Source organism: Onychomys torridus, chromosome 5, assembly GCF_903995425.1.
Source record: "Onychomys torridus chromosome 5, mOncTor1.1, whole genome shotgun sequence".
Lineage (NCBI taxonomy): Eukaryota > Metazoa > Chordata > Mammalia > Rodentia > Cricetidae > Onychomys > Onychomys torridus.
This window is the reverse complement of record NC_050447.1, coordinates 47,498,261-47,523,513: the sequence shown is the minus strand read 5'-3', so window position 1 is coordinate 47,523,513 and position 25,253 is coordinate 47,498,261. Positions and strand designations below refer to the sequence as shown.

At 44.7% G+C, this 25,253-nt stretch overlaps 1 protein-coding gene across 4 annotated transcripts in view; it reads left to right on the top strand.

Moving 5' to 3' along the window:
• The window catches only part of Mbtps1 (membrane bound transcription factor peptidase, site 1), a 55,684-nt gene that overhangs the window by 2,483 nt on the left and 27,948 nt on the right, over positions 1 to 25,253 (top strand). For 2 of the 4 annotated variants that reach the window (XM_036186936.1, XM_036186932.1), the window contains exons 2-9: positions 8,790 to 9,276; positions 10,494 to 10,751; positions 14,786 to 14,989; positions 15,827 to 15,937; positions 16,287 to 16,396; positions 19,288 to 19,404; positions 20,069 to 20,136; positions 24,413 to 24,515. In XM_036186936.1, the coding sequence (XP_036042829.1) occupies positions 9,114 to 9,276; positions 10,494 to 10,751; positions 14,786 to 14,989; positions 15,827 to 15,937; positions 16,287 to 16,396; positions 19,288 to 19,404; positions 20,069 to 20,136; positions 24,413 to 24,515 (1,134 nt within the window). In that variant the 5' untranslated portion in view covers positions 8,790 to 9,113. Of the gene's footprint in view, positions 1 to 1,013; positions 1,044 to 7,309; positions 8,636 to 8,789; positions 9,277 to 10,493; positions 10,752 to 14,785; positions 14,990 to 15,826; positions 15,938 to 16,286; positions 16,397 to 19,287; positions 19,405 to 20,068; positions 20,137 to 24,412; positions 24,516 to 25,253 lie in introns of those variants that run through there. The other 2 variants (XM_036186933.1, XM_036186934.1) reach the window with 2 other exon arrangements.

Below are 25,253 nucleotides of genomic sequence, written 5' to 3'. Positions count from 1 at the left end.
GGTACCTTTTAGATGTCTAAGGACTAGGAGAGACTGCTTTAAGCCAAGAGCACACTCTGCAGGGACAGGCAGTAAATGCCTTGGGTTCTCTGTTCACACAACACTGACTGATGGCTCATTGAGACCTCCATATGCACCTTTATTTTAAGAGAGTATCTTCTAGCACAGCTTAATTGTTAGCCTGTTAAACAGTGGGAATGCAGCCAAGTATGCAATTAAGTCACAAAAGAGATCGTTTTCCAGCCAACTTTTAATTAAATTGAATAGTACCCTTTCATCGCTTAAACAGTCTTCACAGGAGTTATTTCAGTAAACTAGTTTATTAAGAGGCAGGGCATGGGGGCATAATTAGATGACTGTGATTTGGGTCATTTCCTTTCACCTGAATTAGATTTTAAAATTATATTCAAGCAAATAACTTCAGATATATTTAAATTATATCCAGAAGTGTAATCTTGGTGATGCTCTCTTCCTGTGCATATTGTAAGGAGAAGAATTTCAGAGCTGAAAAGGGCATTAGCTGCCTCTTGCTGCTTGCTCTCCTTCTCCCTCTTACACACGCCCCCGCTGCATCCGTTCCTGATATGCAGGTGTCTTCCCCACTTAGTGTTGGATGTCGGGCTCTTCTCGAGTCCCTCTGTGTGAGTGGTGTAGTCACACTCATGGTAAGCCATGGGTAGAAGGACTGGCTTTAGGGTGTACTTTTTGTAGATGATAACCATGTCTTCTACAAGGAGGCCTGGGATTTTAGTCTAATCAGTACTTGTTGAATCCAGGAACAGCCTCAGGAGACCCTGCCAGTAAGCAGTATGCCTGTGAAGTTTCTGGAAAGAGCAGTGATCTCCCTTAGCTGGGAAGGCCAGTGGGGACAGCTTTTTGGAGAAAATTAGTTTAAGATCACTCTGTATCAAAATACGTAAGTCTGATATGATTGATTTTTGTTGTTGTGTTTTGTTTTTGTTTTTGCAGGGTCTCATTATGTAGCTCTGGCTGTCCTGCAGACCAGCTGGTCTCAAACTTGCAGAGATCACGCCTGGCACACAGTTGAGTTTTTGTACTGCTCTCTTACCAGAAAATATAACTTCCTTGTTTAAAATTTATTTTAAAGGATTTACTAAAAATAACAAATAATATGACTTATCTAATTATAAAAATAATAAAAACCCTTTCCACACTGTGAAGAGAATGTAATAAAATGGAAAAGGATAAGTCACCCTGCTAGAGGTAGAAGCACTGTTACCATCTTGTTATCTTTTGGGTTTTTTTTCCTGTATACATAGATGTATTAAAAACACTTTTTAGGTTAACTTTTATTTTATTTTGCCTAAATGTGTGTATGTGTACCATGTGCTTGCCTGGTGTCCACAGAGGTAAGATGAGAAAGACCGATCCCCTTGAATTGGAGTTTGGATTGTTTGTGAATCATTACGTGGGTGCTGGGAATCAAACCTATGTCCTCTGCAAGAATAGCAAGTACTCTTAATCACTGAGCTGTCTCTCCAACTCTGTGGACGCATTTTAAAAGTCAGTTTGTGGGCACTTGGGAGGTAGAGGCAGGTGGATCTCTGAGTTTGAGGCCAGCTGGGTCTACATAGTGAGTTCTAAGACGGCCAGGGCTACGTAGAGAGACTCTGTCTCCAAAAATGGAGTGGGGGTGGGGGCAGAATTTAGGGCTTTCTGTACATGAGCTGATTTCTTTAGTACTTCAATAGCGCATTCTCCTGTTCCTAGCACTAGCACAAACTGACACTCACTTCCTGTGTTAGCGTCCTATAGGGCAGAGGTCCAAAATGAGTCTCATAGGGCTAAAGTCAAGGTGTTGACAGCTGGCTGTCTGGAGGCTCAGGAGAGAATCTGGTTCCTTCTGTTTATAGAAGCCACCTATATTCCTTGGCTCCTTGATTTTCTTCTAACAAGAACCCAAACCCTGGCTTTTGTCATTCCCACCTCTGAAGCACCCTCCTGGCTGAATAGAGATCTTATGGTGACTGGACAGTAGAGGATGCCTTTCCCAACTGAGTCTTTGTATACCATCACGTCTTGGACAGATTCTGGGGCTTAGGATGTGGACATCTGTGGGGGACCATGATTCACCCTGGCTCAAGACACAGTTTGAAAAGTTGCTGCAGGGCATTCTATAGTACAAGCAAACCATAATCAGTTCCCCATTCCTATTATAGTATGCTTAGATAGTCTCTAATTTCCCCTCATGACAGTCTTGCTCCGTAGATCCTTGGATGCTTCAGGTTCATGCATGTTGGACTGAATTCCTAGGGGACATTTTTAAAACAGTAGGCTCTTTCCCTCTGAAGAATGTGAACCAGACACTGGGGTTCCCAGACACCTTTCCCACTCAACAACAGGGTGTAGGGCAGCAAGGGCATCCCTCCTTTAGGAATCAGTTTTCTCACCCCAAAGTGGGGGTAATAACAGGATGTTATGAGGGTTATGTGAGTTATTTCAAGACAGTGAATTCGAATCTCACTTGCCACTAAGAAATGCTTATTGACTGTTAAGTTTTTATTCCTGGTCAGGAATCTTTCCTGTACAGTTTTAAGGGTTTTAGTGCATATTGACAAATGGTTTTGAGATTAAAAAAAATCATTAATAACATGAGAATACTTACTGGGTTTGCTGAATTATTAATACGAGTTGTATTCTAGGTGCCTCAGCTTTTCAGAAAGAAAGTTACTTGGTTTTTTTGTGTGTGTTTGGTTTTTTTTTTGTTTTTGTTTTTGCAATGTAGATGGTAAAAATACTAAAGCTAGTTTGAATAGAATGTTTTTGACTGAAGCCTTTCAGAAAACATACCAGCTTTGTAGAGTGGGAGGTAGAGTGTGTCCCCCAGTATCCCAGTCCCACATTCACATATTCAGCCAATTGCTGATTGAAATTATTTGGGATGTTGGAGAGATGATTAGTTAGTTGGTTAACAGCGCTTACAAGGAGCCTGGGTTCTGTTCCCAGCTCCTACATGGCAGCTCACAAATCCCACACCCTCTCCTGGACTCCGTGGGCATTGCATGCTCATAGTACACATGTATATGCACATAAAACAAAAGAAGTCTTTAAAAACCAAGTATTTAGGATATGTCTGTACTGAGTGTGCTTTGTTCCCTTAACAATATGGCAGAACCATTTAACATTTATGTCCTTTTATGTGTTATAAGTAATCTGGTATAAATTAAAGTATGTGGGTAGATGTGCACAGTTCCACTTCTGTGGAAGTGCTGTACTATTTTATGTAAAGGATTTGTATATTCTTAGATTCAGGAGGTTGAGGATCTGGAACCTCAGTATATCCCCATGATCAGCTACACTCCCCATTTCATGTTAGTCAGTACTATCTAGTGCTATGTTCTGGATATCACTGTACAACTGGTGAGTATTAAGTTGCCTCATATAATGGCCCTTGGGGTTCATTAGATGCCTCCTCATGATTTGATTGCTCTGAATCTTTGGAAGCAGCCTCAGAAATAGGCAGGGCTCTTCTCAGTGCCTCTGCTGGGAGAGGGGGTGGGCTGGGCCCCTTTGTCCATGGCTAGTTGGCTTGGATAATGAGATGAAGTCACTCTTCCCCTTTGTAAATATGTATTTTAGTGGGCAGCATTTGAAACTATGTAAACAGCAGAGTTTTCCTTAAGCTTCTACTTTATTTGTGTTGGAGACTGTTTTCCCATTTAATTTTCAAGGAGTTATGATCTGTTACTCATTATATATTGTGAAGCTCAGATTGTCCCGGATTTTGCTAGGGAAAGTCTCCACCCTGGCTCCTGGCGGCATATTCTCTGAGTGAGCACTGCTTCACTGTCTGGCACAGGGGTTCCACAGTCATCTCATCTAGTCCCGTCCCACCCCCCCCCCCACCCCATCCCCCCGAGCTGTTCTTCAAGGAACCCAACTTCTTTCCCTGGAGAATGATACTCAGCCACCTGAGCACAAGGTGGGCTTCCTTCTTGCGGGTACAACACATGGCACTGCTGCTGTGTCCTTTTAGTGGATGGGGTGTGTATTCAGATACGCACTTGTTTTTTTTCTAATCTGTGAGTACATCTGAAAACCTTGAGTTCCTACTAGCATTTCAATTGCTGCTCAATACTGAATGGCTCAGTCATCTTATTTTTTGGTGGCCTTCTCCTCACACACTTTCTTACCTGCTTGACACCAGCCCTAACCAGGTCTCTGTGGTCCCTCGTCCTCAGCATACTAACTTAGAAAGTGAAGGACAAGTTAGTGGCTTTCTTTCTCCCTGTATGTGAGCCTGTGTACACATACCTGTCCAACTAATGTCTCTTGTGGTGCGCCTGATTGCCACTAGCTAGTGAGCATGTCTTGTGGCTCCTGTTTACTGACTTGGGTTGTAGCTTGGACACCATGGGTTGTTGATACAGGTGAATAGGGCTGTTACAGCTCTCAAAGTACAGTCGGTTTTTTAAAAGCCCCACTGGACATGTCTGTAAGTTAGGATCTTTCTGAACACATGGGCCCTAGAACGCAGGGGTTAGTGGTAAATGGTTGGCTTTCTGTGCCAGGCCCCAAGCACTATCTTCTAACAGTCGAGTCATGAATTAGAAGCCATAAAGGAAAGTGATTTGAGCCTTCTTCCAGGATTGGGAACCTGTAGAAACCTCAGGCTCTGTAATTTTCCACCACAGGCCTGTCACAGTAATGTCTTTAAAAGCCTGGACTTTTCACCTTTGAGGACAATAAACAGGTTACCTGGGTCTACACAGCAGAGCTGTTTTCATTTTCTATCATTTCCGGCTTGTTCATTTATTCCAGGAGACTTTGTACCTGAAGCGGTTTCCTTCTTTCCTTACTTCCTTCTAGCACCTGTGAGCGTGGAGAGCAAGTTTCTGGAGTAGATGGGGCTTGGTGGAGTGTAGTCAGACCAGGGGCCACTCGTTCACTTAGTGTGACCTTTTTCTGGAAGAGATCAGTAACATTTTAAAAACATTTATTTTGTGTGTATGGATGGGTACTAGTGTGGAGATAAGAGAGGACATATGTGGGAATTGGTTCACACCTTTTATCATGTAAGTTCCAGGGATGGAACTCAGGTAGTCAGGCTTGGCAGCAAGTGGCCTTATCTGCTGAGCCATCTCCCTCTCCCTCTAAAAATTAAGCCAGTAGACTCCTCCTGTGGCCAGACTTGTCTTAGGGAAGTCTGATTTTGGCTTTCTTTTGTTCTCTCCTGTTCCCTGTCATATTCCCCAAAGAAGAGATGCTGGGTGGCCCAGGATTTGCCTCCCGGTGTTGATAAGCATCCTTCTTTTTAATTAATTAATTTGTTATTAAGACAATTTTTATTCATTTTACATACCAATCATAGATCCCCCTCTTCCCTCCTCCCGCACCCATCCCCCCATGAGCGTCCTAAACAGAGGTGTTCACAACTTAGTTTCCATGTGGGTGTGCCCCTGAGCCAGCTTCCATCTAGTCTTCATCGCAGAGGCAAAAGTTACCCTTATGACTCTGATTCCTCCCCTGCACTCTCCCTCATCTGGTCATCAGGAAAGTTTGACTCTACCTTCTTATTCTTAAGGGCCAAGTCAGCATCTTCTCTCCCTGGGTTATTTATACCCGTGATCTTCCACTGGGTCCCCTGTCCCCTGTATTCATTTCTCCTAGAAGCCTGAGTGGTCAGCTGTGTCTTCTCTTCCCTTCCAAAATAAGAACCAGGGTCCTCTCCGATCTGTCCCCAGTTCTTTCGTCTTCCCTCCCTCCCCTTTCTGCATTCTGCTCACCCATGCAGGCCTGTTTCCTTTGCTGTTCACTCCAAACTACTTCCTTTAGGTGTCCACTTAAAGGTCCCTTCTCTGGGCCTCTGTGGCCCTCAAGTTGGTGAGGCATCACTTTTAGCTCTCCTGTTTCCTTTCCTTTCTTTTCTTTCCAAGCACAGCACTTACCGTCAGCTAAGCTGCATTTACTTATTTCTTATCTGCATCCCCACACTGGAAGATAAGCTCTGTGAGGTCAGAGGTTTCTGCCATGTCCAGTACTCTGACCCTCCTGCCTGTACAGTGCAGAGCTCTGAGCAGTTGCTCAGCAGCCTTGTTCTCTGGCTCTGTATGCTCACTCCCTTGGCTGCTGATGTCTGCATTCTGGAGTGTCCTGCACCAATCCCCTTTCTCCTTAGTCAGGATGCCCAATTGGTCCTTGTGCATATTCTGTGTTCTTGTCCCTGGATGCACCACCTTCCCTCCATAGTGCCTTTATATAGCTCTCCCCAGCTCAGCTTCTGTGCAACTAAAAGCTTCCTTTTGTCACCCCTAAAGGGACTCTGTCGCAGTTTAGGTGACCTCTACTCTGATACCTTCCTTTCCTGCCTTTGGCCTGGTGGCTGGTTGGTTTCCTCTCCTTTGCTTCCTCATACATACAGCAGTGTCCCTGACCCTCTCACATTCTCTCTGTCTCTCTGTCTCTCTGTCTCTCTCTCTCTCTCTCTCTCTCTCCCTCTCCCTCTCCCTCCCTCCCCTCCCTCCCTCCCTCCCTCCCTCCTTCCCTCCCTCCCTCTACCAACACCTGGCAGTATTTTACTGGGTAAGCACTCTATAAAATGGCATGGCATAGTGAGTAATAAAGGCAGAGTGTGCTGTGATGGTGTGTGTGTGTGTGTGTGTGTGTGTGTGTGTGTCTGTGTCTGTGTCTGTGTGTCTGTGTGTGTGTGTCTGTCCGTCCGTCCGTCCATCTGTCAGTCTGTCCTATTTCCCAGAACTACCTTATGAGTTTCTCTGTGTAGTCCTAGCTGTCCAGGAACTGGCTCTGTAGATCATGCTAGCTTCAAATTCAGAGGTCTCCTGCCTCTGCTTCCCAACTGCTGGGATTAAATGCTTGTGCCACAAAGCTTGTCTGGTTATTTTCTTTTGAAAAACTTAATTTCCTTCCTTTCCATTTCTTTGTTTGAGAATCAGGCCCCTGCATAATTTGTAAACATCAACTCTCTCTTCTACATAGAATACATTATAATAGAAATTGACTGTCTACATGTGAGAAAGTTATCAAGGACATCGTTAAAAGTGATTTATTGCAGTAAGGCCTATGATGCTCTCACAAGTATTGCTCACTAACATTCACATTATATATCTACACTAGCTTATAGATTCTTTTTCTTAAGGCAGAAGGATTTAAGAGATTTTTGATAACTTTTTTTTTCATTTTTAAAGTTTTATGTGTATAGGTGCTTTGCCTTCATATGTGTCTATGCACCATGTATATGCAGTGCTCAGGGAGGCCAGAAGAAGGCCTTGGATCCCTTGGAACTGGAGTGACAGATGGTTGTAAACTGCCATGTGGTTATTGGGAATCGAACCCATATCCCTTGGAAGAGCAGCCAGTGCTCTAACCACTAGGCAACTCTCCAGCCCCTTTTGTAAAGTGCACACTTACTACAGCATTGGAACTATTATATTACTTCAGTGACTGGCCGTATATTCTTTGACCAGGGCTGTTCTCTGAGACTGTGTTCCCTGATAGCCCTGATAGGGCTTCTGGCTTCTGCAGAGTGTGTAAGGTGGCTTAGCTGACCTCTAGTCTTTCTTTTTTGCTCTTGTGGTTGACATTCTCACTGTCCTTATGTTGAGACAGACATCGTTATTTCTCCTTTGAGTACATCCCAGCAGCCCCGCCCCCGTCTCTGGTGTGGGTTCTAGATTGGCTGGTTATGCAGACTGTTGGGTGGTGCAGCAGTAAAGGTGAAGTGTCCTCCCTCAGTCCTTCCTGTTTCAGAAGGGCCAACAGGCAGTTGCCGAAACCTAAACCTCTTTATTACTCTAAAGGACCAGTTTCTTCCAGAAGGATGAATTTAACTGACTCATCTTGGTTGATGGTGTCTGGGTTTTGTTTTGTTTTTCCCCTTCTTCTTTCATGACAATACAAGGGCCTGACTTGTTCCACGTCCCCATCCCCTGGCTGGATTGTTCCCCTCAGATATGATGGTGAGCTGCATTCGCTGGTCTTGCTGTGGCACTCGGCCCTTGCTGCCGCTGTTATGAAGAACAGCTGTTCCTCCTGTACTTTAAATGTTTTGAGAGAGATCTGAGCCTAAGAGAAATTTTATACTCAAATATAATACTTTCTTTAGAAATAGCTTGCTTCACAAACTGTTCTCTAGTCCACTTCCAGTAAAGGGCTAATCTGATTTTATAATAGATTAAACTGACTTAATTTAAGTTTGACGTTTCAGGTAAAATAAATTTAATGGCTGCAGTAAACGTCTGTACCCTTTTCATAAAATTGGCAGAAAATACTTTAAAATATGAATACATTTAAGCAGTGTCTCTTAAAGAACCTATTAAAGTGACTTGGCTAGATAATAGTTCATGCTTAGGTATAATTTACAGCAGAAAATAAGGTCCTATAACTATGCTTTTGACTGAAAAATGGTAGATGCTGATTGGCACCATGCCCTGGCCTATGGACAGCTACCCATGTCAGGAAGCGCAGTCTGAAGCAGAAGTGAGGGTGGGTCGTGAAGGATGGCTTTTCTTTTTCCTTTCTAGCTGCAGGAATGGAGGCTGGCCTGCTTCCTGCCCCTCCGCTTAGCTGTTGTCCGTAGTCTCTTCATTTTCCTCATTTATTCTCCCTTTACTTCGTGGAGAGCTGTCTTGAAATGTTTCCAGGAAAGCAGTGAGGTGTAAGTAAATCTAAACAAGAGCAGGGACTTTGTATTCCCCTTTGTCTGTTTTGTAACTGGGGTGTCTGACCCTTCCACTTAAATTACAGCTGTACTGTCATATCTGGCTTGATCAGGATGCTTCTGATGTTTCTGTGTGCTGTTTTTATTTCAGATCGTCTCACGGAGTAGTTGCTTGGGCGTCCCCGCTAGATTTGGGTCTGTGTGCAAATGGAGTTTAGGACTCAGTCGACTCTGCCCTAATGAGAGAAGCCCCTGTCCAAGATGGAGAAGAAGCGGAGAAAGAAATGAAAGCCTCTTTTTGGGCCAAGCTGTGGGTGACCATGGGACTGAGGTTTTCTTTGCGTTGGACAAGTCTGTAGGATGGCTCATCAGTAAGGTTGCAGCTTTTAGCCAAAACAAAAATTCACTTCTGATCAAGGAAGAACCTAGTGCGATTTGAATTTATGCAATTTTATGACCATATTCACTTAGGACCATGAAGTTCATCAACATCTGGCTTCTTCTGCTGGTGGTTTTGCTTTGTGGGAAGAAGCATCTGGGTGACAGGCTGGGGAAGAAAGCTTTTGAAAAGGCCCCATGCCTTAGCTGTTCCCACCTGACTTTGAAGGTGGAATTCTCCTCAACTGTGGTGGAATATGGTAATGAACTGTCTTTAGTGTTGGACCCTCCCATCTTATTGTTTTCAAACTTAATATAGATGTTAGCTTCCGTTCTACTTGTGGTAAATTTCAAATGAGTGCACAGCATGTAGGTGTTAATAATCGCTGAAGGTGTAAGTAATGGATTAGGACTGACTGCACAAGAGCTGGAAGGGAGCTATGTAGGTCCGAGCATCACTTGGGAAGTCAAGCCCCAGGCAGAGATATGTGACTCTATCTGATCTTTGTCTTCACTTTCTGTAGAACAAACAGCCTCACACATTCCCTGAACTCCTGTCTCTGTTGAGAACTATCTTTCTTTACTGTAGTCAGATTTCTGTAGCTATGGGGGTTTTATTTTATTTTGTTTTCAATTTACAAACATTTTATGTGGATGAATGTTTTGCCTGCGTATGTGTCTGTGGACCACATGCGTGCTTGGCACTTGTGGAAGCCAGAAGAGAGTTTGAGATCCTGTGGAACTGGAGTTACAGATGGTTGTGAGCGACTGTGTAGGTCCTGGGAACTGAACCCAGGTCCTCTCTAAGAGCAGTAAGCACTCTTAACCACTGAGCTATCTCTCCAACCCCCCTGGTTTATATTTTTTAAGATGTATTTTGATTATATATGTGTGTGGATGTATACACATGTGTGTAGGTGCCTATGGAGGCTAGAGGTATCAGATTCCCTGGAGCTAGAGTTACAGGTGGTTGTGAGCTGCCTAAGTTGGGTACTGGAAACTGAAGCCAGGTCCTCTGCAAGAACTTAACTACTGAGCCATCTCATTAGACCCATACTTACATTTAAAAAAATACATAGGTGTCTGGGTTTGAACTGTATATTTTGTGTGATTAAGATTTATGTAAGTCAGCTTTACCCAGAACTTTAAATACTGCTGCCTCGTGCTTTTTTTGTTTTGATTTTTTTGAGACTGGGTTTCTCTCTGTAGCCCTAGTGGCTGTCCTGGAACTCACTTTGTAGACCAGGCTGGCCTTGAACTCAGAGAGATCTGTCCGTCTCTGCCTCCCGAGTGCTGGAATTAAAGGCAATTGCTACCAACTATCTTGGTGCCTATGGCATTTTACACTTGTTTTTCTGCTTACTCTTATTTTGCTCTGGGCTTTTGAGGTACATTGCTCTTTTGCCAGTGAAGATTCGAATTAGGTGTACTCTGTTATGTATGTAAGCACTTACTTTACTGTGGCCATTGATTTCAGAATATATTGTGGCTTTCAACGGATACTTCACAGCCAAAGCTAGAAACTCGTTTATTTCAAGTGCTCTGAAAAGCAGTGAAGTGGACAACTGGAGAATTATTCCTCGGAACAACCCATCCAGTGACTACCCTAGTGATTTTGAGGTGATTCAGATCAAAGAGAAGCAGAGGGCCGGGCTGCTCACACTGGAGGGTCACCCAAACATCAAGCGGGTGACACCTCAGCGGAAAGTCTTTCGTTCCCTGAAGTTTGCTGAGTGTAAGTATGGTGAGCACAGGCCACACCACTGCTCGGCTTTTACCACCTATGTCCTTTTTCACAGTTCTCCAGTGGATAATGTTGTCCTGACAGGCCATTTCTTGTTTTGTTTTCTGAGACAGTGTTTCCTGTAGCTTGGGTTTCAAATTCCTGAAGCTGAGGCTGGCCTTGAACGCTTGACCTTCCCTGTGTTCATGTCTCCACCTCCAAAGTGCTGTGATTGCAGGCATGTACTGCCATGCTCAGTGGACAGCATTTTCTTGAGAAAAGCAGCTTCATGCTGTCTTGAGGAACACTGAGGGTCTGTAGTGGACCATAATGGTGACCTGTATCTCTGTGGAAGCTGGTTTCTGTGTTCATCTGGGACGCTCTGACTTTCAGTCTACCTGCCCTTTGTGTGTTGAGTGGAAAGTCTTGGATTTTTTATTTTTATTTTTTAAATGCTAGGCGCTGGTGGTACACGCCTTTAATCCCAATACTCTGGGGGCAGAGGCAGGTGGATCTCTGTGAGTTTGGCCAGCCTGATCTACATAGTAAATTCCAGGACAGCCAAGACTACACGGAGGAACCTGTCTCAAAAAACAAACAAAACAAAACAAACAAAAAAACCCAAAAAGCAAAACCCCAAATCAATCTTGTTCTATAGCCAGGCTGGAACTGAGACAGTTTTCTTGCCTACTCTTTGCAAATGCTGGAATTGTAGAGGTATACCGCCACACCCTTGTGTAGACCTTGTCTTTGGGTCTCCTCTGTGCTTAGATTTTGCTCCTTTTGAGTGCATGTTTTCATCTTTACAGCCCTCTTGCAAAAGATCTTTTTCCTGGGCTTTGTTTTGTTTCCCTCTGAGCTCCCTGACAAGGACCAGAGGTGGGTGTTGCAGCACATCCTTGTAATCTGTGAGCACTGGCAGGCCTTTGGGTGTGAGCCTATGGAATCTGGCTCTCATTTTCTTGGGCCTAGTTTTGCTACAGTTGGGCTTTTGGAGGTTGAATCCATCCCCAAATAACAAACTACAAACTTAATGCAGTGCTCTGTAGACCAGGCTGGCCTTGAACTCATAGAGATCCTCCTAGCTCTGCCTCCCAAGTGCTGGGATTAAAGACAGGCACCACCATCACCAAGGATGACCCATATCTTACTGTGTAGTCCAGGGTGACCTTAAACTTACGATCCTTTTGTTTCTACCTTTGAAGTGTGGGGATTACAGGCCCTCACCATCCCACCCAGTTTTAGGTGGTGCTACCAACAAAACCTGGAGCCTTCTGAATGCTAGGCAGGCATTCTACCAACTGAGCTCCAGCTCCAGCCCTGTTGTTTGTTTTATTGGGCAGGCTAAATAACATTTTATTCACACTGCTTTGTCCATTATATACTAAGCTCCAGAGCCTCTCAGGTTGTGCTGTCTTTGGAAAAGCTGACCTGTGCAGTGCAGTAGACCAGGATTTTGAGTCAGTTGCAGACTTTGGGTCTGATTTCTTAAGGGCCTGACCTGTTATCCCAGATGTCTTGTATCTTTTTCTCCTTAAAGAGCAGCAATGCCCAAACGACTCAGGGAAACCACATCAAAGATGGTACAGTTAGCCAGGTGCATACACTGTCATTTTATTCAGCTTCCTGTTCATTTTGGTTCATTTCATCTTTGAGAACTCAAGAGTGTTTTTGGAGACTTAGAGTTGCCTGATTCTAGCCATGAAGCCTAGGCCATTCTTATGGGGTGCCTTTCTGCAGTGTCTGTACTGTGTTGTGGCTAGCTACAGCCTTTAGCATGAAGCTCCTTTTCACTAGAAGCTTAATTTTCTCCTAACATAAAGAGGTACTGACCATCACTTCACTGGTTCTCAGAGGAGAAAGAGAAATAGTGCCAGAGAGCAGTGCTTAGCAGTGTGCTCATAGCATGTGGTAGCACTTGAGCTCAGTTTTGCTTGATGTTGATGTTGGGCTGAAATCTGTCTTGCTTTGGATCCCATTGGGTTCTCTCCACTGGCCCTAAGACAAAGCTAACATCTTTTCATATGAGATATTAATGACATCATGAAGATGTCCACTTGTGCTGGCTAGTTTTATGTCAACTTGACACAGCTAAAGTCAGCTGAGAGGAGGGAACCTCAATTAAGGAAATGCCTCCATAAGATCAGACTATAGGCAAACCTGTAGGGCATTTCTTATTGAGGAACGGATGTGGGAGATTCCAGTCCATTGTGGGTGGTTGCTACCCCTGAGCTGGTAGTCCTGGGTTCTATAACAAAGCAGGCTGAGCAAACCAGTAAGCAGCACCCCTCCATGGCCTCAACATCAGCATCTGCCTCCAGGTTTCTGCCTGTTTGAGTTTCTGTCCTGACTCCCCTTGATGGTGGATTGTTAGCTGAAGTGTAAGCTGAAATAAACCTTTTTTCCTCAAGTTGCTTGGTCATGGTGTTTCATCACAGCAATAGTAACCCCGACGAGACATCATCTCTGTTATTTGCAGAGGTCTTGCTGTTCTTTTTATCAGTTTCTTCTGTACAAGCCAATGATCCCCAGTTCTTTCAGTGATTAGTCATATGACATGGATCTGTCTATCTATCTATCTATCTGTGTGTGTGTGTGTGTGTGTGTGTGTGTGTGTGTGTGTGTGTGTGTGTGTATATATATATATATATATATATATATATATATTTGTTTATTTATTTGAGTGCTCTGTTCTGTTTAAGGTCAAGCAGAACAGACTGTTCCCATCATCTAAATGTTCTTACACAGTATCTCTGGGATTGTTCCTGCTGTGGACTGAAAGACTAGAGTCACCTGGGAAACTCAGTGCAGATAAATTTGAATTGGACTGTCATTTTAGATAGTTGCTTCATGGAGTTGACAGCCTCTTTTTTTTTCCATGTCCCATACTTCTCATGGGTATAGCCTAGAAGCCTTGAGAACAATGAGAAATTATTTTTTAAAATATGATTTTTTATTATAACATAGACTTTGAGAGGTAAAATGAAAACTCATAATAATATTTTACTTTCATTTCCTTTATTAATTTTTTATGAAGGGATTTTTTTTTTTTTTTTGAGCTGAGGATCGAACCCAGGGCCTTGCACTTGCTAGGCAAGCGCTCTCTCTACCACTGAGCTAAATCCCTAACCCCAGGATTTTTCAGGTATTAAAATTCATCATTTAAGTGTACAATTTGACAGATCTTAGCAAAAGTACACAAAATAGGTCCAGAGTATTCTTTTGCCTCAGACCCTCCTCTCACCCTCCTGGTTCTTTCAGTTTTTGAAAGGGGAAACTGGAAAAGGTAAGAAAATCACTGAGTTTTGGGCAGCACATAGCTTAAACTCCCTGCTAAAATTTGGCCAGAGGTATGTTCAGTGAGGTAAGGCAGCTTTTTCCTTTAAAAGCTTCTGATCCTCAAGTGGCCAGCTCTTGGGTCATTTCCCTTTTTTTCTGGCCTCTTTTGTTTGTTTGTTTTTTGTTTTGTTTTGTTTTGTTTTTCGAGACAGGGTTTCTCTGTGTAGCCTTGTGCCTTTCCTGGAACTCTCTTTGGAGACCAGGCTGGCCTCGAACTCACAAAGATCTGCCTGCCTCTGCCTCCCTAGTGCTGGGATTAAAGGCGTGCACCACCACCTCCCAGCTTTTTCTGGCCTCTTGAGGGCAGGCCACTGGTGAGAATGATTTTTATCTTTAGTATTTCAGTGTCACAAGAGGTTTATTTGAGTCAGTGTTTTGCAGTATAGCCTAGGTGGCTTTAAACTCGTGATCCTCCTGTTTCAGTCTTGCTAGTGCTGGGCTTACATTGTCTATTATGGTGATTCCCAGCAGGACTTCTGTAAAGGTCACTGTAAGTCCTTCTCTGCCTTCCCTTGGTTACAGAATTGTAAGTCATTTGGGTATAATATAGCATCTAAATACTGTCCCATAGTTGTGATTGCCTTGAGGAAAGTCCTGAAACATGAGTTCAAGGTGATCTTGCTGTTTGCAGGAGGGTGGCCTGGCCTTAGAGCACAGTGGGTGCGCTTGTCCTTGTGGTCTCTGATCATGCTCTTCCTTGATTCCAGCCGACCCCATTGTGCCATGTAATGAAACCCGGTGGAGTCAGAAGTGGCAGTCATCACGACCCCTGAGAAGAGCCAGCCTCTCCCTGGGCTCTGGATTCTGGCATGCCACAGGAAGACATTCAAGTCGGCGACTGCTGAGAGCCATTCCTCGGCAGGTTGCCCAGACATTGCAGGCAGATGTGCTGTGGCAGATGGGATACACAGGTGTGTACTGCAGACCAGGGACTTGGACAGTCAGCATCCAGGGAGGCCATTTGCTGGGTTGTCCTGCCACAGCTCTGCCACCATATACTTCCGTCTTTTCTTACTGTGCATGAGCTGGTACAGTGAACTTGCCTGGTATTTGCCTCTTAAGCCCAGCATCTGTTTCTGTGACTTTTATTTTCACATCTAAAAATGTGTGTGTATGTGCTTGAACACAAGTACATGTGTATGTATGTATAGGAATGCATGTGTGTGCGCATATGTACATGTGTGTGAATATACACCATGGTGTGCATGTTAAGGTCAGAGGATGACTTGTAGGCATCTCTTCTCTCCTACTCTGTGGGACCTGGGAGTGGGATGCAGGACTTTGGGCTTGAACATTCCTTTCCTGTTGACACTACACAAAACAGCAGAACTCGCAGCCCATGGCTGTCCTCATGTGCTGCAGTACCACATCACATCTGCAAAGCTGCATTTTTTAGGAAGGTGATAGCATTCAAAGATGGACACCTGGACTTGGACAATTAGTCGTATTTACTCATTGTAACTGGAGTAACTGGGGGATCACCCCACTAGCTGGCCACTTGATTCAGGAAACACTGTGTCCTACACCATGAAACTCAGAGTCAGTGACAGTCCCTTTCTTTTGCGAGCAGAACAGCTGTCTTCACTAGTGTGTGAACTTAACCTGTGAACCGTGTCCCGTCCCAGGGGCCTGCCCTTGATTTCCTGTTTCTGTGGCTCCTTCAAAGGAACAGGGTTTTATGGATAAAAAATCAAGAAAGATTATTTCTCCCAATATGATTGTTTGCTGTTTCCTCTTTTTGGGATAAGGTGCTAATGTCAGGGTTGCTGTTTTTGATACTGGGCTCAGTGAGAAGCATCCACACTTCAAGAATGTGAAGGAGAGAACCAACTGGACCAATGAGCGGACCCTGGATGATGGTAGGTCCCAGTCAGGTGAGGGCCAAGCTCTCGGGTCTGGAGGCAGTACTTGTGAGTTACCCTGTGATTGCACAGACAAGCCCAAGTACTAAGAAGCTTTGCTGAGGCTCTCAGATGATGTGGGGAAGTAGAGGCTGGGAGAGAAGGAGGTACATGCTGAGAAAGGTTACCTGTGGAGTTGCCCGCAAAGGAGAGTGGGAACACTGGTGTTGGGAGTATGAGGGGCAGACCACAGCAGAGGCTGCTTATGTGTTTCCAAGACCAGGAATGTACGGTTGTTGGTTCAGAGTGTTCTACTTCGTTGTGCATCCTCGGCTGTCTCATGGGACTTCTTTTTTTGTGGCTGCAGGACTGGGCCATGGCACATTTGTTGCCGGTGTGATTGCCAGCATGAGGGAGTGCCAGGGATTTGCCCCAGATGCAGAGCTGCACATCTTCAGGGTCTTTACCAACAATCAGGTAGGTGTTTGAGAGGCCTTGAAACATGTGAGTGGTCAGAGTTGAGGTATGACATAAAGCACTGTTGTGCAGCCACTACAAATGGCACACTGCGGTAGCAGCCTTCCTCATTGTCAGGTGTGCCTCACTGTCTCACATTGTCCTGTCTTCTATGTGTCCTTCTCCCAACACTGCATTCATCAGCCTTCCCCAGTCCTGATGACTTCCTTCAAGGCTTGGAGGAAGCATTGATCTGTTTGTCTTTCACAATCAGGCTTGCCTGAACACTCTGGGTTACTGTCTAGGTCTTCCATAATGGACTAATGGCATGTTCATGGCTTCCATACCCCCCACCACACCCCCACCATTTAGTTCTCACTGCTGAAGAATGGGGACTATGTTGTTGACCTCTGTATCCTAGTATCCCAGCACCTAAGGTTTACAACTTTGTTTACTCATTTCGTCTGGAAACAGGAAGAAAATACTGTGCGTGCGTGCGTGTGTGCACACGCACACGTGTGTGTTTTATTTGTTATACTCATTTATGTGTGTTTGTGTGAGGAGGCTATCTGTCAGCCTGAACACCATCCACCTTGTTTTTTGTTTTATTTTGTTTTGTCTTTGGCAGGGTCTCACTGTCTTTCCTTGGCTGGCCTGAAGCTTATTATGTAGACCAGGCTGGTCTCAAACTCATGAACTCATAGAGATTCTCCTGTCTCAGCCTCCTGAGTGCTGGGATTAAAGGCATGCATCACCACACCCGACTTCTCTTGTTTCTTGAGACAGGATTTCTCATTGCTACTAGATAAAGAAAGAGCAGCAGTTGGTCCAGGAAAGGACTGAAACACAGTCCCTTCATAAGATGCCATTCATTAGGAGCACTAGATCTCTATAAACTTAGAAGGAAAGAGATTCTTCCCTTTAAGGCCTGGAGAAAAATGTTGTTAAGAGACTAAGAGAGATGAAGAAAGAAGGGGAAATCACTGCTGGGGTGGGGTAGAGACCAGAGGAGCCTCTTTAGAAAGCAGCCTTTTGAGCACTTCCATAATTAGCACATCCCAAGAACAAAGAAATGATCAAGTTGGCAGTAAGTTTCATACCATGTGATTTAGGTCACTGTAGCATACAAAACAAAGAGCTTGGTACCATAAAGTGAGAGCCGTCAAGTCACAGCGTAGATCACTTAACTTTGTTCTAGAGAGAGTTGCAGGGGGCCTGACCTGATTCAGGCTAGAGGATCCAGTTTAAACGTGTAGGCCCATGTTCAAATAACTGGGACTTGTCCTTTAGGCTAGTCTGGGTGGCAAAAAAGCCCCAGGGATCTGCCTTTCCATTTGTGAGATTTCAAGCATGCAGATTTTTATGAGTGCATCAAACTCATTCATGTTTGCATAGCAAGCGCTTGACCCTCTTAATTTTTTTTCCTGTTGCTGTGACAAAATACTCTGTCAAAAGAAACTTCATGGAAAAAGAATTGATTCTCGCTCACAGTTCAAGGTTTTGTTCATCATGATCAAGAATCTGGGTGGCAGGAACTTTGAGGCAGCTGATCACAAGGATCCATAACTACAAAGCAGAAGAGCAATGAATGCAAACTAGTGCTCTGTGCTCTTTGCCCTGAGTGCTCTGCCCTGTGGACCCACACACAATTAAAATGGGTCTTCCCATGTGAATTAATATAATCAACATAACCCCTACCCCAGGCATGGCCATAGGCCCATCTCCCAGTTGTTTCTAGATTCTTCAGATTTACAGTTGACACTAGTGGTCACTACTCGGAACCATCTCTCCAGCTCTTGTTTATTTATTTTTTTAAAGATTTATTTGTTTATTATGTATATAGTGTTCTGACTGCATGTATGCCTGTATGCCAGAAGAGGGTTCCAGATCTCATTATAAATGGCTGTGAGCCACCATGTGGTTGCTGGGAATTGAACTTGAGACCTCTGGAAGAGTAGCCAGTGTTCTTAACCTCTAAGCCATCTCTCTTACCCCCTAGCCCTTATTTTTAAATTTTATTTTTGAGCTCCAGCACATCAAAAAGAAGCACAGTGACAACACCTACCTGTTTCTTCCAGTGGCTTTTCAGCTCACTCCCCATAGTTCTTTGCTGCTTATGTTGCCTCTTAGGATTTCTTTTGCATATCAGCATGCAGTTTAGCTTTTTTAAAAAGCCTTTCAAAATACTCTTCCTTACTGTGCTACTCTGCCCACTATGAACTTGGTTTTGTGTTTTTGTTGTTGTTTGGTTTTTTTGTTTTTGCTTTTGAGACAGGGTCTTACTCTGTAGCTCCAGACTAGTCTGGAACTCACTACATAGCCCAGGCTGGCCTCAGACTCAGAGCAGTCTTCCAGCTGCAGCCTCTTAAGTGCATAGATTACAGTTGTGAACCACTATGTCTGGCTTAGCTTGTGTGTAAAAAACAAACAATCAAAAAGCAGAAGTAGTGTTTCAAGAAGGAATTTAATTTACATACAGGAAGTAGAGGATGCTGAACACTGGTGACATGATACTGTGAGGTGACTGTGGTTGCTTCTGTTTGTCCTTCAGTCTTTTTAGGAATGAGGGATGTTAGATACCTTAAACTGTAGAAATGCTTAACATGACAGCTGTGTCTTAGAATGGGTTCTTTTATGAGGCAGTTAGAAGCTCGGATTGGTCCTAGAAGGCATGCTAAGAGGTAGACAGTTGCCTGTTGCCCCCTGAGGAGAGACACAGCATACAGCAGAGTCCTCTTCTTTGGGTCTAGTTCAAAGACTTAGTTTGTGGGTGTAATGTTTACATTCTAAAGCAGTTTTACTTGGGATTTGTCCCCATGCTTTGAAGAATATGCTTGTCCTTAGAAACCAGAGCTGTTACAGCTCTTTACACTTCTGCTGAGGCCCTCAGAGGACTGTTTCGATTTAACCAGGTGTCTTACACATCTTGGTTTCTGGACGCCTTCAACTATGCTATCCTAAAGAAGATTGACGTTCTAAACCTTAGCATCGGTGGCCCTGACTTCATGGATCATCCCTTTGTTGACAAGGTTGGTCAAGTCACTGTGCAAGGGCAGTGTGTTGGGTGACAGTTCCTGTGCTTTTATATCTGAAGTGTATGTCATTTCTGCTGAGGTAATGACAGCTTTGTGAATCAGAGGGTTAATGACATGAACGTCAGAAACTTGCATGTCACAACCCAGTGAGCTAGAGGCCTGGGAGCAGGTATTTTTAAGGAGTATTGCTGCCTCCCTGGTGTCTTTTTTTTTTTTAAGAGATTTATTTATTTGTTATGTATACAACATTCTGCCTCCACGTATGCCTGCACGCCAGGAGAGGGCACCAGATCTCATTATAGATGGCTGTGAGCCATCGTGTCATTGCTGGGAATTGAACTCAGGACCTCTGAAAAAACAGTCTTAACCTCTGAGCCATCTCTCCAGCCCAACCTCCCTGGTGTCTTGATGCCTTTCTTTTAAAACCTGCACTCTGTTTCCCTGAGCCTGGCCATTGGGCCAATGTGCTGTGCATTGTCCAGCCCCAGGTTCCTTGGGTTGTCCTCCAAAACCTTGTCCCATGTGCCCATCCCACAGGGCATACCACTGCCTTAGAGGGGACTGTTTTCTTGAGCATACTTAGAGAAGTTCCACAGTTTGTGGGACAGTGACCTATTGATAGTAGCATTCATTAACGAAATGCTTGGTTATTTTGTAGGTGTGGGAATTAACAGCTAACAATGTAATCATGGTTTCTGCTATCGGCAATGATGGACCTCTTTATGGGTAGGTAACCCAGGATAACTTGAGGGATTCTTATTCCCCTGAAGTAACTGAAATTGTGTCTTCAGTCCACATGTCTTTGTGTGTGTTCTTGTTGATATCTATCTAAAATTTGTTGTTAGGTTTTTAATTAAAAAAGTAGAATGCATAATGACTCCCAAGTCCTTACCACCTGCTTCAACAATTGTAAATAGAAGCCAGTCTTTTTTATATTGATTTAAAAGAAAAACACCTAGCTGTAGTTTAGAGACCTGAAAGTTTATTCTGCCCTTCCCCTCCCTTCAAAGTAGAACGATCTTGGGAGATGGCTCGGTTGGCAAAGTGCTTGCCATGCCAGCCTGAGGACCTGAGTTTGGATTCCCAGCACTCACGTAAAAAGCCAGCTGTGGCCGAATGCACCTATGACTCCAGCACTAGGGTTAGTTAGGAGTGAAGAGATGATGATCTTGGGGCTTGCTGGTCAGCTAGTCTAACCAGTTGATGAGCTTTGGTTCAGTGAGAGACACGGCTTCGGAAAATAATTAGAGGACAATGGAGGAAGACCCTCAGTGTTGCCCTCTCACCTCTGCCAACACATGTGAGCATGTGTATCCACATATACCAAAATGTATGTATGCCCCACACACAAACAAAAGTTAACCAGGAAGCTGGGCATGGGATTATATACCTGTAATCCCAGTGCTTGGGAAGTTTGGGAAGCAGGAGGATCAGGAATTCAGGTTCAGCTTGGACTACATGAGACCCTATTTCAAAGAAAACAAGACAGTAATTAGAATAGTGGGTTTGTTAGGGACAAGTGTGTTCTGAGTATTTTTTGAGACTCACTGTGTATAGCACAGTGATTAAGAGGTAAATGGATAAATGTCTGCCTGTCCCAAAAGAGCAGGTGTAAACACAGTGCAACTCATGTGCTAGGTGCCTGATGCATTCATAGATGGTGCTTTTGGGACTGACAGGGTCAGTGAGGAGACAGCAGAAGACAAGTCTAGGTGTACCTTATGCCAGTTTTTGGAAATTAAAGCAGTGTAAGACATGATACACTTCCTACTGAAAAATTCAGCCTGCTGGGTGGCACATACTTTTAATCCCAGGCTGGTGGATCTCTGCTAGTTTGAGGACAGCCTGGTCTACATAGTGAGATCCAGGACAGCCAGGGCCATGTAGAAAGACCATCTTTCAAAAACCCAAACAAACAAGCCTGGGATCTCAGTTCTCTCCCTGTAGCTCTGGCTTACCTTCTACAGATGCCATTCGTGAGCAGTCTCTGGGCACACTTCTGGAGTAGAATGCTTGTCACCCTCAGTCACAGAGTAATCAGGATGGGTGCAGGTCAGTCCTGGAACCAAGGTGACCTCAGAGAAAAGAGAAGTTGCCACAGGAATGTGTTTTACATGTCATGTGCAATAAGGAGAGAGACTGGTTGTATGTAGAGCTGTATATGCACATTCATTTGTTCATACTGCATTTGGCTGAGATGTCCCTCTTGCTGAGGGAAGCCAGGCTGTCTGGAGGAGAGGCAAGTGTATGCAAAGCATCCAGAGCATAGGACAAGGCCAATGATGTGAAGTTGGTGTTTATGTGGCAGTCCTGTGGTACAGCCTGATGTGCAAACCATCCCTTTTAAGGGACCACAGTTCTCGGCTGTGATTCATAAATGTAAGTGGCATGAACTGTCCTAAATACTTTTCTGCACCAGCTCTCAAGTATCTGATGTCAGCTTTTCTTTTCTTTTTTCCCTTCCTTCCTTCCTTCCTCCCTCCCTCCTTCCCTCCCTCCCTCCCTCCCTCCCTTCCTTCCTTTTCTTAATTATATATACAGTGCTCTGTCTGCATGTATGCCTGCAGACCAGAAGAGGGCCTCATTACAGATGGTTGTGAGCCACCATGTGATTGCTGGGAATTGAACTCAGGACCTCTGGAAGAACAGCCAGTCTTCTGAACTGCTGAGCCATCTCTCTAGCCCAATGTCAGCTTTTCTTGCTCCCTTTTTATGTGTTCTCCCTCATGCCTCTTCTCCCATTTTTGATAGCCCTACTCAATTCAGAATCATCTGGGTTGTCAGGTTCCTCTCTTCCTGTCTTTAGGCTTTCTTACCCTGGCTGTTTTAGCATGAACAGAAGTGGGACCAGGCATGACCAGACAGATGTGATGGGGCCTGTTCAGGCTGAGGACCTTCCCTTTTGAGCCTTAGCCTTACTGTTTGTCTCAGGGTCCTGGGCCTGCTCTTGAGGTGCTGTGCAGGCGATGCTGACACAGGGAGCTCTGACTGGCAGCTGTTCCTTCTTTCCTTTGGTCTATTTTATTGCTGTGCAGGCTAACATTACAGCAGTTTTCTAATAGACAGATGTGCCTAGTGGGCACATACACGTTGTTCTTTGATACTCTAGCTGGGGTTGGCCAACCTCCTCAGATGTCAGAGGGTAAATAGTGTAGGCTTTGTGGTCAGATGGTCTCTACCCTGGTGATGAGAAAGCAGCAGGGAGATGGAGAAATGGATAAGTTTGGCCATGTCCTAGTAAAACTATGTGTACAGAAACAGGTGTGGCACCTAACTTACAGACATGGCAATTTGCCAGCTCTTTGCCAGAACTTTTTGACCCATGCACATCCTCCTTGGGTCTGAGTCCCACCTGTGTCTCCAGTAGAAGCAATTGAAGGTTCTCGCTACTGTCCTTGCTGCTGCTGGTTCTCCTGTCGATACTGTCTGTCCGATATTGTGCTGTTCTGACATTCTGACACAGGCCCTTCCTGAACCGCTGATGATGTAGTGAGAGCTTCTGATCTGAAAGTTGGGAAATTAGTATAGCTGAGAAGGAAAATCTTGAGAGGAGTGGCCCCATGTAGGCTTGTTGATGTGCTCAAAGTACTCACAGACCTGGGCATCTTCTCTCTCTGCAGCGGTGGCAAGTGGCATGTGGCCCATCCCTGTGTCCAAGGTCATGAAAAGTTACCATTTTACAGCTTGGCAGGGGAGGAGTGCTCCCAATGCCAGTCAGAGGACAGAAGCATGCCCTGGAAGTGAGGTGGGCAGCCCCTGTTTTCTTTACCAGGATCTCTGGATCCTGCACCCTTGGCCCTGAGACTGATGAAAGTTAGTCTGCAGCTGTAGCCACCCTCCTTTTCAGTCCTAACAGGGCTTCTTGCTGCTTTATTTCCTGGCTTGGCCCTCTGAGTGCCTCCTGTATTTTTTACGGGTTAAGATTTGGGGATTGACACATCGAGGGGGGTAGGAAATGGCGATCCTCTGTTGACTTCAGTAGGAGGTTCTGCCATGTGCTTTTGTTAGTCTCTGCGCCTTACCTTCATGGAAATGTGCAGATGTGCAGCATCACTGGGTGAGAAGCCTTCCTGCTGCCTCTGAGTGGCTACTTGGTTACAGAGTAGTCTTGACTGAGTGTGCTTTGAGCCTCTGAAAGCACATGCTCTAGACTCTTGCTGCACATCCCTGAAACCCCTGGGAATCAGTTGTGATTACAGCATTGTCAGGGTTCTTGGAGCAGAGCTGTCATGTATGAAGCTGCATATGTTCTTAAGTGCTCCTGCTTTCCAGCCAGCTTCACCTTGACTTCATAATATGAATCTTTTTAGACCACTCTGGCTGGCCCAGAATCTGCTGTATAGACCAGGCTGGCCTCGAACTTACAGAGATCCACCTGCCTCTGCCTCCTGAGTGCTGGGATTAAAAGTATGCATCACCATGCCTGGCTAGGACCTAAACCTTTTGTTAGTCATTTTGCTGTAACTTTTTGTGCAGAACTACTGCCATGAGGTCCTGGCATGTGTCTGTGATCTAAGGGCTCAAGATGGCAGGGTGACGGTAGCTGTCCTCCCATTCTCTTAAGGAAGTGGCATGCATTCAGTAGGTCTGACTGTGGCAACACAACAGTGGATCTGGGCTCATCTTAGGTGGTGAAAGAGGCAGAATAATCATCTCCAAAGTGGTGTGGCAACATGTAGATGAGTGAGAAACTGATGTGTATGCTCTGGGGAAGTCCATGGCCAGGACAGATCCAGGGAATCCAGAGAGGAGAAATCCCCATTTGTGCATAAGGTGGAAAAGAGAGAAGAAACAAATGGCCTTCCAGATAAGAGGCTACAGCATGAAGGTGCAGGAATGTGGTATTTCACAGGACAGCCTTCCATCAAAGTTGTACACATCTTGTACAGAAGGACCTAAGATACGGCCTTAAATTTTTCTGAGAGTGCTTGACCTGGTTTGAATTATTCATTTTAAATTATTTTTTTCCTTTTTTCCCCCTCTTTTATATGTCTCAATTTAGCACTCTGAATAACCCTGCTGATCAGATGGATGTGATTGGAGTGGGTGGCATTGACTTTGAAGATAACATCGCCCGCTTTTCTTCCAGGGGAATGACTACCTGGGTATGCTTTTTTCTTTTCTTTCTTTCTTTCTTTTTTCTTTTTTCTTTTTTTTTTTTTTTTTTTTTTTTTTTTTTTTGTTGTTGTTGTTGTTGTTGTTTTTTGTTTTTCGAGACAGGGTTTCTCTGTGTAGTTTTGGTGCTTGTCCTGGATCTTGCTCTGTAGACTAGGCTGGCCTTGAACTCAGAGATCCTCCTGGTTCTGCCTCCCAGTGCTGGGATTAAAGGTGTGCACCACCAACGCCCAGCCCTGGGTATGCTTTTCTATAATAGCCTAATGTGACTCACGGAGCCCTTGGTCTATCAGCTCTGACATGTATTTGTTAGTGCACCGGCAGAGAAATAGCCCTGGCTGTGGATATGTGTGTACGTGCACACACGGGGACACACACATCACCACCACCCACCCCCATGAGGACAAGAGGTCAGGCTCCTTTGGTGTTAGCCACCTTAGTTCAGTGAGTTGAGCTGCCGTGAAGATCCTGGGTGGATTCTGAGGGGCCTTTCCCAGTTCCAGCTGTTTACCATCTTCTGAAGCTCACATGTAGGTGAGATAGACTCAGGCTCAGTTGTCTAAACTGCAAGAAGACAGCGATTCTCCTCAATACAATCCCAGATTGATCTTTGGCCTTAAGAAGTAAATTCCAAGGTTGGTGATTTAGCTCCATGGGAGAACACTGGCTGGTGAGTGCCAGACCCCACTAAAGTGAAAATGAAAACCCAGTGAGAATAGTTAATGTCT